This window comes from Eubalaena glacialis, chromosome 5, assembly GCF_028564815.1.
Source record: "Eubalaena glacialis isolate mEubGla1 chromosome 5, mEubGla1.1.hap2.+ XY, whole genome shotgun sequence".
Taxonomy (NCBI): Eukaryota; Metazoa; Chordata; class Mammalia; order Artiodactyla; family Balaenidae; genus Eubalaena; species Eubalaena glacialis.
The window spans coordinates 6,018,685-6,033,303 of record NC_083720.1 but is presented as its reverse complement, the minus strand read 5'-3'; the positions used below and the strand labels follow the sequence as shown (position 1 = coordinate 6,033,303).

At 40.2% G+C, this 14,619-nt stretch overlaps 1 protein-coding gene across 1 annotated transcript in view; it reads right to left on the bottom strand.

Moving 5' to 3' along the window:
• Window positions 1–1,555: 1,555 nt before the first annotated feature.
• The window catches only part of SLC7A11 (solute carrier family 7 member 11), a 90,073-nt gene continuing 77,009 nt past the window's right edge, over window positions 1,556–14,619 (bottom strand). Inside the window, exon 12 of the mRNA XM_061191082.1 lies at window positions 1,556–1,623. Coding sequence (XP_061047065.1) covers window positions 1,556–1,623 — 68 coding nt within the window. The remainder of the gene's footprint in view (window positions 1,624–14,619) is intronic.

Below are 14,619 nucleotides of genomic sequence, written 5' to 3'. Positions count from 1 at the left end.
CTGTCTATGAACTCTATATATCTGCTATTAATGATTTTAATCAGTGTAATTCTTCTAAAAATTCTTTTCAAATGGACAAAAATTACAGAATGAAAAAATTCTGGCCATGACTATTTACTGAGACAAGTAAATAATGGTTAACAAATTTCATCATTATATTATTCTCATTTGAAAATTCCACAGTATTTTCTAAACCCAGCATAGTAATACCTGTCTGAATATATACATTTCATGTACAGTTTCTTTCAGTGAATTTGTTATCAGTTATCTCTTTTACTTTGTCAGGAAATTACTGATAAAGCCTAGAGAGAGAAATGGAAACATTCTTAGAAACATCAGTTGTAAATCTTATTTAGCAGTGACATTTCTTCCTTAATTTTTATGTAAATACACGTCTTTTCCTAATTGATCTGGACAGTTTTGTCCAAAGAGATATTTTAACAATATAAAATGTATAAACAAAACGTAAAACTGTCAAAATTCATCACCATGTAAAAATAGCTATGAGACTTTAAAAAAATGTTCAGAAACACTAACAATGTATGTAGAACTATAGAGTTGGGCATAATATTTTGGGCATTTTCTTTCTTGGTGATTTCCGTCTTCTGTTGATATTGTAACTTGAAGATTTAAAAATGCACATATTTAGATGTATTTATCAAAGAGTAAATTATTAGTGAAACACATGATCATGCTTAAGAGGATGTAATACCAAACTGACTATTGCTTTGCTCTAAGAAAGGCGTTACATCCCTTCCTGATCAATTAGGCTGCCATGAAAACAAATGGCATGTAACTACGGAGCTTCCTGATAACGAGTGAAAAAAATCCTAACATCATAAATTCTCAAGCATTTTTTTTACTTAAACATAATTCCTGGATTTGCCTCATAAACAATAGCCCCTAGAAACTCTTCTTTAATGCATTGATCAAAATTAGGCATACCCCTAATTTTTTTTTCTTTTTCAAAATGCTCTGGGTATAATCCATTAAAACATGAATGATATCTAAGTTGATATCCGTGGGAAGCAATGCAATGCCAATGTAAAATAAATTTCTTTCTTTCCTCTGTCCATAATGATGACATACACTTTTTTTTCCCCAGAAGAGTAGAAAACAATTTTCCCAGTACAGTTATCTATAGTATATAAAAATTGTTTTTACAAAACCCATATTAAAGAAAACATCTCAGTTTTCAGTCTGAAGGTTCTTAGCCGTAAGATATGTCATAGAGAAAGACCACTAAAGTAACTGCCGTTCTGTAGTCTTTTTCCCTAACCTCAACAGGTAGGTATCAGGGACTCAATGGTCAATGTGAACTTACGGTATAATTGCATATCAGCGTTCTACAACTACATGGAATAATAACTAAATTTCTTAGAAACCAGTTTGAATACACTGGAAGACTAAACAGAAATAACCGATTCCTTTAGTCCATCTCCAAAGTTGCAATCCTCTGGATTTTCATAAAAGGAGTGAAGATCCATTTTTTGTTTCAGCCCTTTGGGCAGAAACAAAGCCAAGGATAGATTGCCAAGACTTCAAATGCATTAATTTATAATTTATGACAATCTTCTTCTGGTACAACTTCCAGTATTATTTGTAATGTTCTGGTTGTAATGTCTACAAAGAAATAAAGAAGAGAAATTTAAAATGCACAGAAATCAGAAATGCATAAAAACAGCAAAATGCAAATTATTTGGGATTGAATATTGAAAACTCACAACCGCCTATCTCATAGAGCACTTTCAAGAATTATTTATTTCATTAGAATCCTATCATGCTCAATTAATTTATTAGTCACCTCTGTAACTTCCCATGATGGCTTCTCAGCAAGAATACATTAATACCGGGGCTTCCCTGGTGGCGCAGTGGTTAAGAATCCGCCTGCCAATGCAGGGGACACGGGTTCGAGCCCTGGTCCGGGAAGATCCCACATGCTGCGAAGCAACTAAGCCCGTGCACCACAACTACTGAGCCTACCCTCTAGAGCCCACGAGCCGCAACTACTGAGCCCACGTACTGCAATTACTAAAGCCTGCATGCCTAGAGCCCGTGCTCCGCAACGAGAAAAGCCACAGCAATGAGAAGCCTGCGCACCGCAACGAAGAGTAGCCCCCGCTCGCCACAACTAGAGAAAGCCTGCGCGCAGCAACGAAGACCCAATGCAGCCAAAAATAAAAATAAATAAATAAAATTTATTTTTAAAAAAATAATACATTAATATTTTGCGTTCAAATAAGGACTTTTATTCCTGAACCAGGAGGCTGAAAATATTTTGAGACAATAGGACCAAGATATAAATAAATCTTCAAAAATACACTTCATATTGAGTCTAAAATTGGTTTGTTGTTTTTGCACCTATGAGAGTACATCCAACTCCTCAGCAACATCAGAAGAATCAGAATATAATTTCCAGTCTCAAACTTGTAGCGTATTATTGAGCAAAACATTTTCTCTCCTAGGGCCTCATTTGCCTCCTCTATAGAATGGGGGACTTGGGAGTGATGTCAGCAAGACGGAGGGTCGGGAGGTCTCCCACCCCCCAAAACAAGCAAACAAAAAAGAAAACCAAGAACAATAAACAGTTACAAATGGAAGAAAACAGCTCAGGAAAAGCTCTAGGCAACAAAGAAGCAGCAGCAAAAAAGCTGGCAGAGCTCAAAAATCAAGGATGGCCACATACAAAAGCAAAGGAAGCATTTTGCCCCCATCACCCCATCCCCCAGTCGGGAGCTGCTGGGCACCAGGAGGAATCCTCTCAGGAAGGTCACCACGTGGGGAGAAGGAGAGCAGAAGAGCCACAGCAAGCCTCGCCACTGTGGATGTCTACAGCTCTTGGTGCAAGAGTCTCTCGGTCTTCAATGATGCTGACCCTGGCTGATGGAGCAGCCTGTAGTACCCCCTCTTCTGGATCTACTCCCAGAGGCTGGAGATGTTGCTGAGGTGAGACCTGCCCTCAGGGGTCCCAGCTGTTGCTGTGCCCCACTCTCACACATTGGGTACCACAGCACATCTCCATATAGGACACCAGAGCGGCCATTGCTCTTTGCCCACCCCAGCCCCAGGGTGAGGCCTTGCTCCACCATCACCAAGGCAATCGCCCTGACCTGAGCCGTGCCTCCTGGGTCCCAAGTCATGCTTTGGCTGCCCGAATTGGCTGTTGCCCTGGGCCTCACCCCCCTGCCCCATCCCAGGTCAAGACTCTGAACTGTCATTGCTGAGATGAGTTCTTACTGCCTCCCAGGTTCCAGGTTCTGGCTCTGACTCATCATTGCTAAGGGCAATGCCACTATCCGGAGTCTCACCCCCATGGCAGGTCTGGTCAAGGCTGAGACCCTTCATTGCTGCTGCCTCTACCCTGAGCTCCGCCTCGACCCCAGATGGAGGCTCTTGAACCATCTTTGCCAGGGGTGCTACCACTGCCCTGAGCCCCGCCCCTCAGATTTCAGGTCAGGACTCTGACCCATGGAGGCTGGGACCAGGCTACCACTGCCCTGAACTTCACCTCCCATCCCAGGTTGCGGCTCTGAACTGTCATTGCCAGGGCCTTGCTGCCACTACCCTGTGCCCAGTTCCCTGAGTCCCAACACACAGCTCTAACAAACAACTACCGGAGTTGTACTATTGCTATCCTGTGAGCGCTCCCAGCGGGCGGGGGGAGGGCTGGGGGCAGAGGTCAGACTTTGACCTACCATTCCCAGGCTGTGCTACTACTGCACTCTGCCTTTTCTGCCCAAGCCACCACTGCACCTTGTCATCCCAGGGCCCTCGTCACTGCCGTATTCCCTCTCACCAGCACAAGTCACAGCAGTGAGCCCTTGAGACCCAAGTACCAGTTCCATAGGATATCTGCACATGTCCATGCCCTAGACACCTGTGTCACAGCCACAGCAAGTGTGCCTATGCTCCAGGACCCTGGCACTGCAGTAGTTCCATGTGTGCCTGGTCCCCGGACCTCAGATCCAATACTGCTCTGAGAACTCTGAGTGTCAGCACATCAGACCAGGCACCAAGAGGGGTCTCCTCAACTGACAAAAAAGTAGAGGAGAGCAGGAAGATGTCAGCAGCCTTAGCCTCTGAAGATACCAATAGCCCTACCTGCCACCTATAGGTCCTCTGCAGCCTTAGCCATATAAGAACCCCACAGTCCGGCCAATTTCAGCCTCAGCCAGTGGAGTGGCATGGAGACTACATCACTATGCCTTCTCGGGAACCAAAGACACTGCAACTCAGTCAGCAGGTGCTCTAACAGCCACCTCCAGGTGAAAGTCTTTCCCTACTGAAGCCGGTCTGAAAAGACCGGAAGAGGTGACTTCATCCTCAAATGCACAGATATCAACACAAACCCATCAGAAACATGAAAAAGCAAGGAAACATGACACCACCAAAGGAATGCAATACTACTCCATTAACTGCCCTTAAGGAAATAAAGATCTGTGACTGATCTGAAAAAGAATTCAAAATAATGATTTGAAGGAAGCTGAGTGATATGTGAGAGAACACAGACAGATCAATGAACTCGGGGATAGTATATGAACAAAATGAGAAATTCAACAAAGAAATAGAACACATTAAAAAAAAAATCAGAAATTTTGGAGAAGAAATCAGTGAATGAAATGAAAAATGTAATAGCTTTGACAAGTAGACTCAATCAGGCAAAAGAAAGAATCTTGGAGCTTCAAGACAGACCTCTTGATATTATCCACTCAGAGGAGAATAAAGAAATTAGAATAAAAAAGAAGAAAGCCTGCATGAACTGTGGAACATGATCAAAAGAAAAATTATCCATATTATGGGAGTCCCAGAAGGAGAAGAGAAGGAGAAAGATACGTAAAACTTATTTAAAAATATAATGGCTGAAAACTTTCAAATCTGGGAAGAGATACAGCCATCAAGTTACAAGAAGCTCAAAGATCCCCAAACAGATTCAACCCAAAGAGGTCTTCACTGAGACACATTATAATCAAGCTCTCAAAAATCAAAGACAAAAAGGGAATCTTGAAAGCAGCAAGACATAAAAGAATCATCACATATGAGGGAATCTTGATAAGGCTATCAGCAAATGTCTCAGCAGAAATCTTACAGACCAGGAGAGAATGGGATGATATATTCAAAATGCTCAAAGAAAAAAAACTACCACCAAGAATACTTCACCCAGAAAAGCTGTCATATAGAAATGAAGGAGAGAGAAAGACTTTCCCAGGTCGACAAAAGCTAAAGGAATTTGTAGTCATTAGACCTGCCCTACAAGAAATGCTAAAAGGAGTTCTTTAAGCTGAAACAAAAATATGCTAATTAGTAGCATGAAAATATATGAAAGTATGAAGAAGAGGGAACACTTCCAAACTCATTTTATGAGGCCAGCATTACGCTGATACTAAGTCCGGACAAAGACACTATAAGAAAAGAATATTACTGACCAATATCCCTGCTGAATACAGATGCAAAAATTCTCAACAAAATTTTAGGGACCCAAATTCAACAACACATTAAACGGATCATTCACCATGATCAAGTGGGTTTTATCTCTAGAATGCAAGGATGCATTCAACATAGTACTATGCCAGAGCAATTAGGCAGAAAAATAAATAAAAGGTATCCATGTCAAAAAGGAAGAAGTAAAATGATCTCTGTTCACAGATGACATGATCTTATATAGAAAATCCCAAAGACCCCTAAAAAACTGTTAGAAATAATAAATAAATTCAGTAAAATTGCAGGATACAAAATTGACACACAGAAATCAGTTGTATTACTATACATTAACATTGAATTATCTGAAAAAGAAATTAGAAAGCAATCTCATTGACAATAGCATCAAAAAAATTAAAATACCTAGGAATAAATTTAACCAAGGAGGTGAAAGACCTGTATACTAAAAACTATAAGACTTCAAGGAAAGAAACTGAAGAAGACACAAACCAATGGAAAGATACCCCATGTTCCTAGATTGAAAGAAGTAATATTGTGAAAATGTTCATATGACCCAAAGTGATCTACAGATTCAATGCAATCCTGATCACAATTCCACTGACATTTTTCACAGAAATAGAAAAAAACTATCCTAAAATTTATTTAGAGCCACAAAGTAATCCTAAGAGAGACGGACCGAGCTGGAGGCACTATAATACCTGATTTCAAGCTATATTATAAAGTTATAGCGATCAAAACATTATGGGGACTTCCCTGGTGGTCCAGTGGTAAAGAATCCACCTTACGATGCAGGGTACGCGGGTTCAATCCCTGGTCAGGGAACTAAGATCCCACATGCAGTGGGGCAACTAAGCCCACGCGCCCCCAACTACTGAGCTCGCACGCCTCAAGGAGAGAGCCCGAGTGCTGCAAACTACAGAGCCCACGCGCTCTGGAGTCTGCGTGCCACAACTAGAGAAGAGAAAACCCGTACGCCACAACTAGAGAGAAGCCTGTGCACAACAATGAAGAGCCTGCGTGCCGCAACTAAGACCTGATGCAGCCAAAAATAAATAAATAAATAATAAATAAATCTTAAAAAAAAAAACCCAGTATGGTATTATCATAAAAACAGGCATATAGATCAGTGGAAAAGAATGGAGAGCACAGAGGTAAACTCCCACATATATAGTCAAGTAATTTTTGACAAGGGTGCCAAGAACACACCATAGAGAAAGGACAGTTTCTTCAATAAATGGTATTTGGGACAACTAGATATCCATATGCAAAAGAATGAAACTGAACCCCTACCTCATGCCAATCACAAAAATTAACTTGAAATGGATCAAAGATTTAAATGTAAGATCTGAAACTATAAAACTCCTAGAAGAAAACATAGGGGAAAAGATCCTTGATATTGGTCTAGGCAATGATTTCTTGGATAAGCCACCAGAAGCACAGGCAACAGAAACTAAAATAAATAAATGTAATTGCATTAAACTAAAGAGCTTCTGCACAGCAAAGGTAGCAATCAATAAACTGAAAAGACAACTTACAGAATGGGAGAAAACATTTGCAAACTATACATCTGATAAGGGACTACTCTCCAAAATATAAAAAGAACTCACAACTCAATAGCAAAAGAGAAAATAATCCAATTTAAAAATTGGCAAAGGACCTGAATAGATATATTTTTCCAAAGACGGTATACAAATGGCCAAGAGGTATATGCAAAGGTGTTCAACATCACTAATCATCATGGAAATCAAAATCAAAATCACGATATCACCTTCACGTTAGCAAAAGGATGGCTTTTATCAAAAAGACAAGAGATAACAAATGGTGAGGATGTGGAGGAAAAGGAACCCTTATACACTGTTAACGGGAATGTAAATCAGTATAGCCAGTATGCAAAACAGTATGGCGGTTCCTCAAAAAATTGAGAATTGAACTACGGTATGATCCGGCAATTCTGCTCCTGGGTATGTACTCAAAGGAATTCAAATCAGTATCTCAAAGAGATGTCTGTACACCCATGTTCACTGCAGCATTATTCACAGTAGCCAAGATAAGGAAATAACTTAAGTGTCCATCAACAGATGAATGGATAAAGAAGATGTGGTATATATATCACATCTGGAATATTATTCAGCCATGAGAAAAAAGGAAATCCTGCATTTGCAACAACATGGGTGGACTTGGAAGACATATGCTAAGTGACATAAGTCAGACAGATAAATACAATACTGTATGATATCACTTATACATGGAATCTAAATAAACTGAACTTGTGAAAGCAGAGAGTGCTTACCATGGGCTGGAGGGTGGGGAAATTAAAGAGATGTTGTTTAAGGGTACAAACATACAACTAGTAAATATATAAGTTCTGGAGATTATAGTCAACAATACTGTATTATAAAAGTTGCTAAGAGACTAAATCTTAACTGTTCTCAACAACAACAAATGATAAAGATGTTTACCATGATAAAGACATTGTAAAGGTGCTAGCTAATGCTACTGTTTTATCTACTGCAATATATAAATATATCAAAATCAACACTTCCTACACCTTAAACTAACACAATGTTATAGGTCAATTTTATCTTAATTTAAAAATTAATTAATAAATAAATAAGAATGAGGGTCTTGGACTAGATCAGTGGTTCTCAAAGTGTAATCCCCAGACCAGCAACATTAGAATCACCTGAGATATTAGAAATACAACTTTTGAAGCCTCATCCTAGACCTACTGAATCAGAAACTGAAGGTAGGGCCCATAAATCTATGATTCTGATAGACGCTAAAGTGCAGGGGTCACTGGGCTAGGTGATTTCTACGGTCATTTTATCTCGACAGTCTTAGAACTCTGTGACTCCACTTTCCTGAGATATTAGTTCTTGTCTACCTCTTATCTCTGTAATTGGTCTCCACAAAACCTCTTCAAACTGCTACTGGTCCTGAAGCCCCTGGTGCCTATTGTGTTGATGGTTTTCAGAGCCACATCATCTCTCATCCAGACAGGCCATCATTATCCTCTCTTATGACTTGTCACCGGTAAGAGTCCCTTCCAAGCAATATTTAATGCCACTAAAAAAGGTACGTTTTTTCATCCTTTATTTTCTAACAGTGTTCCCCAAAGTTGTTTTTCTCAGCACACTGATTTTTATAATATACATTCATTACAAAGGGTCCAGCATCATTCTGGCAAATGGTAAACTCTATGTAAATGTTTCTCGAACGAATTCTACTTTGTCACAGCCCACTCTTGACATTGAGATGTACATGGAGCACAAGGGAGCGCTCAAGAGCAATTGAAGTTCATGTCTACAGGAAAGGGAAATGATAGAATTATCCTAGAAAAATAGACTGTGGAAAAGTAGATATCAGTCAATAGTAAGGGCGATGTGGCTTCTGCAGGCAGAGATGGAGCTAGGACTAACTGATAGCTTTAAATAACAAGAGTTCTGCCATGGTCAAATGCAAAGCAGTGGGATTAAGGGGACATGCTCTGCAGCCCTTCCTCTCTGGAGAAGTCCTGCAGTCACTACTCGAACTAGTCTCTATAACGACGGAAGTTCTTGAGTGTGTGTGACTATTTATGCATTTGTCTACTGAGATTTTTCTTTTTTTTAACAACTTTTTTATTTATTTATTTTTTTTATGCAGCATCTTCTCCTCCATGCCCCAAACGAAAGTCTTTTCCAAAAGTGTGTCTCTGTATTCTGGAGCCCCCAGCCCTTGGCTTTCTTAGACATCTTACTGACCCATGTCACAACACTGCATGGGTTCCAGACAAAGGCAGAGCAACTTAAGAGATCCTGTTGCTTCGCTCGTGTGACATTCTCCTTCCTGAAAGCTCCATTTGGATCTTCTATTCAGTAGCACTTTTGGGGCCAAAGAACCTCTCTCCTGGTTCTACACACCCAGTAGAACCTCCACGCTCAGTCAGCCCTGTTGACAGTCCCTCGTGTGGCTTTCTTATGCTCTCTCTTGGGATCTCGAGATTTGAATAATTTTCATCATGATGGAGGTTTGAGCAGAGTGACTGATTTGGGCTCTGAGGGGCTTTTGGAGTCCTACCAACTTTTCCCACCAGGTCATCTACAGCCATGGGGGTCACAGAGCGGTACTCAGCAGACCCAAGTAAGCCTCTGAGGAAGCTTCCTGCTTGCCCAAAAAAGCTGCAGAGCATGTGGTCTCCAACTACATCCCTACCCATACAGGGCCTTTGGCTTTGGGGATAATCAGCCCCTCGACAATATTTCTTTAAATAAAGTCGAGCCATTGAGTCTGCATTTGGTGTTTTTAGTTATGTAAGCTATAAGACCAAATAGCAATTGAAATGTTTTTAGCTTTGTCTTCCATGTTCAGTAGTTGTTTCTGAAATCCGTTGAAACAACTACTGCCCTTGCAAAATCTGATTTACCCAATCATACCTGGTACAAGCGTGGGAACTACAGCCAAACTGGAATAAGCTTATGAAACCTTAGCATGAAACCAAGCTTCCCCAGAAATCATAACAACAGTATCTGTGTTTTTCTTTTTTCTTTTTTGAAAAGCCTTCGAAACCTTTTCACATGCATGGCCCCATTTTACCCTTACAGTGAAGATGGTTTGGTAAGAAACGCAGGCAAGCTTAACTCATGTAAAACATCGCACCTCAGTCTTCGTGAAGAGTCCGTCAAATGCGTGCAGCAGCTTTCAGTGAAGCATCATAAACAAACTGATCACAGCACACCGTATGCAGAACATGCTTTTAGAATTCTGGTTTTGCAAAATCTGTGTCCACCACGACGGACAACAGTCATTTTGCTGGTGCTGCCCGGTATGATTCTTTATAACTAAAGATTTTGTTTAAATACAGCTGTCCTCCACATCTCGCCCGGAGCCAGAGGGACCAACTTCCAGTCACCCCACTCACTCCCAGCTGTGATGGGGTTGGACGGATAAAGAGAGGCAGCCGAGGAAAACGGCTGCGGGGAGCCCTGGCTGGGGTTTGCCGGCTCCAGCATCCCCGTGAATTTGAGTATGTCAGTGGGGTACCGGTCCCCTCTTCCTTGGGTGAGAAGCTTGTGTTTCTATAAATAAATAGATCCAGACGAATTAAGCACTCCATCACAGATGGGGGAAAAAAGCTCTCTGCGCATCCGACTATTCCCTGAAGAGCACATTTTCTTTTCATCCCAGGAATGCTATCAAATGAAGCGTGGTTCAATACTGGCATCCTGTGGCCAGAGAAATTCATCAAATCTCTGAAACTCTCAGCTCCTCGGGTTCTGAACGTTCTCTGGCTATCTAAACTCAGCAGCCTGTCTCCGTTTTCTGAACGCTGTTCGGTGAGCTTTTTTAATGGATGCCCCCCTGATAAGATGTATTTTGATAAACTATCATTTCACAGGGATGATCTGTTCAGGTATAATCGGGTGAAAATAAGCGATCAGACCAAGGCTAAAGAACGTTCCCCAGCAGAACAATTTGATGTTAACTCTAGACACTGGTCCAAGCAGAGGCTCTCTGGCTCCAAGTTTACACTGAGTTTCTCCCTAACAACAAGGAGGCAGTTGGGAGAAGAGGTGAGGTGATGGCTCAGGACACTGCTGTGTTGTGTGTCTGTGTGTGAGTGTTTTGTTTTGGCCAAAGGCTAGGAAAATACTTGCTACGGCCGCAATAAATATTATGAATTTTCTCTATTTTACTATAAGAATGCTGCCTAAGAGGAAAATCAAACAAAATTACAGAGGATTGTTGCTTTTCGCAAACTCCCTCGAAAGGCAGCTATAAAGATAAAGGGTTACAATGATCGCGGTTTAAAGGCAGAATTGCCACGCTCCCTGGTAAGACTCAATGGCATTGTTGAGAACCAAATAACCATTATGGGACTGCTACTTGCTGCTACTTTCACGAATGGCTAACACTACATTTAGAGTCCTTGGAGATGTTCAAAACGCCATTGGAGACAGAAAAATAACAGAAAACTTCAAAACTACATGAGCATGGAAAAACATCAAAGAAGGAGCAAGCATGAAAACCAGTAGTTGATATGTACCGGCAAAGAAATGGAAGGACATATGCACATATTAGCAGAAGGAAAGCATTTTTAGAGTTGGCTGACTGCAAACAGGAAGGACAAAATGCCTACTAAGTGGGCAAGAGCAAGGAATTTGTTCTTTCATCATGGTCTCTCACACTGTAGTCCAACTCTAGGGCTACCCACTCTTTCTTCCTAAATTCTCATGGTTTTCCATGCATTCAGGGGTTTTAATTATCTCTAGCCAGGATCTGAGATGGACACAGACCCTCCCCCCCCAGTGGTGAGTACTAATCTACCCTGAACATTGGTAACGAGCAATCCTAATGGTAAATACTGTTTAACAAGACTTGGATTTGTTTTTCAGCAAAGGCTCTCTATGTATTGCCTACAACAGATAAAACGTAACTAAAAATATTCTACTGAAAACCAGTGTGATCTAACAAGACACAGAGATTAAATACCCTGCTAGGCAATCCGTGTGCCTGTGTAAGCCTTGAAGAACCTAACTTTTATAGTAACACTTCTTCTGGGAATAGTGATGCCAGCTAGGAAACAAAATGCAGGTATAAATAGTAGTATAAGGTCTAAAGATATCAAACACCAATTAAAAGCTAATAGAGAGTAGTAGCAGAAGTCTATTTTATTTTATTTTATTTTTATTTATTTATTTATTTATTTTTTAAACATCTTTATTGAAGTATAATTGCTTTACAATGGTGTGCTAGCTTCTGCTTTACAACAAAGTGAATCAGTTACACATATACATATGTTGCCATATCTCTTCCCTCTTGCATCTCCCTCCCTCCCACCCTCCCTATCCCACCCCTCTAGGTGGTCACAAAGCACCGAGCTGATCTCCCTGTGCTATGCGGCTGCTTCCCACTAGTTATCTATTTTACATTTGGTAGTGTATATATGTCCATGACACTCTCTCACCCTGTCACATCTCACCCCTCCCCCTCCCCATATCCTCAAGTCCATTCTCTAGTAGGTCTGTGTCTTTATTCCCATCTTGCCACTAGGTTCTTCATGACCTCTTTTTTTTTTTTTCCCTTAGATTCCATATATATGTGTTAGCATACTGTATTTGTTTTTCTCTTTCTGACTTACTTCACTCTGTATGACAGACTCTAACTCCATCCACCTCATTACAAACACCTCCATTTCATTTCTTTTTATGGCTGAGTAATATTCCATTGTATATGTGTGCCACATCTTCTTTATCCATTCATCCGATGATGGACACCTAGGTTGCTTCCATGTCCTGGCTATTGTAAACAGAGCTGCAATGAATATTTTGGTACATGACTCTTTCTGAATTATGGTTTTCTCAGGGTATATGCCCAGTAGTGGGATTGCTGGGTCATATGGTAGTTCTATTTTTAGTTTTTTAAGGAACCTCCATACTGTTCTCCATAGTGGCTGTATCAATTTACATTCCCACCAACGGTGCAAGAGTGTTCCCTTTTCTCCACACCCTCTCCAGCATTTATTGTTTCTAGATTTTTTGATGATGGCCATTCTGACCGGTGTGAGATGATACCTCATTGTAGTTTTGATTTGCATTTCTCTAATGATTAATGATGTTGAGCATTCTTTCATGTGTCTGTTGGCAATCTGTATCTCTTCTTTGGAGAAATGTCTATTTAGGTCTTCTGCCCATTTTTGGATTGGGTTGTTTGTTTTTTTGTTATTGAGCTGCATGAGCTGCTTGTAAATCTTGGAGATTAATCCTTTGTCCGTTGCTTCATTTGCAAATATTTTCTCCCATTCTGAGGGTTGTCTTTTGGTCTTGTTTATGGTTTCCTTTGCTGTGCAAAAGCTTTTAAGTTTCATTAGGTCCCATTTGTTTATTTGTGTTTTTATTTCCATTTCTCTAGGACCTGGGTCTAAAAGGATCTTGCTGTGACTTATGTCATACAGTGTTCTGCCTATGTTTTCCTCTAAGAGTTTGATAGTGTCTGGCCTTACACTTAGGTCTTTAATCCATTTTGAGTTTATTTTTGTGTATGGTGTTAGGGAGTGTTCTAATTTCATACTTTTACATGTACCTGTCCAATTTTCCCAGCACCACTTATTGAAGAGGCTGTCTTTTCTCCACTGTATATGCTTGCCTCCTTTATCAAAGATAAGGTGACCATATGTGCGTGGGCTTATCTCTGGGCTTTCTATCCTGTTCCATTGATCTATATTTCTGTTTTTGTGCCAGTACCAAACTGTCTTGATTACTGTAGCTTTGTAATATAGTCTGAAGTCAGGGAGCCTGATTCCTCCAGCTCCATTTTTCGTTCTCAAGATTGCTTTGGCTATTCGGGGTCTTTTGTGTTTCCATACAAATTGTGAAATTTTTTGTTCTAGTTCTGTGAAAAATGCCAGTGGTAGTTTGATAGGGATTGCATTGAATCTGTAGATTGCTTTGGGTAGCAGAGTCATTTTCACAATGTTGATTCTTCCAATCCAAGAACATGGTATATCTCTCCATCTATTTGTATCATCTTTAATTTCTTTCATCAGTGTCCTATAATTTTCTGCATACAGGTCTTTTGTCTCCTTAGGTAGGTTTATTCCTAGGTATTTTATTCTTTTTGTTGCAATGGTAAACGGGAGTGTTTTCTTAATTTCACTTTCAGATTTTTCATCATTAGTATACAGGAATGCAAGAGATTTCTGTGCATTAATTTTGTATCCTGCTACTTTACCAAATTCATTGATTAGCTCTAGTAGTTTTCTGGTAGCATCTTTTGGATTCTCTATGTATAGTATCATGTCATCTGCAAACAGTGACAGCTTTACTTCTTCTTTTCCGATTTGGATTCCTTTTATTTCTTTTTCGTCTCTGATTGCTGTGGCTAACACTTCCAAAACTATGTTGAATAATAGTGGTGAGAGTGGGCAACCTTGTCTTGTTCCTGATCTTAGTGGAAATGGTTTCAGTTTTTCACCATTGAGGACAATGTTGGCTGTGGGTTTGTCATATACGGCCTTTATTATGTTGAGGAAAGTTCCCTCTATGCCTACTTTCTGCAGGACTTTTATCATAAATGGGTGTTGAATTTTGTCGAAAGCTTTCTCTGCATCTATTGAGATGATCATATGGTTTTTCTCCTTCAATTTGTTAATATGATGTATCACGTTGATTGATTTGCGTATATTGAAGAATCCTTGCATTCCTG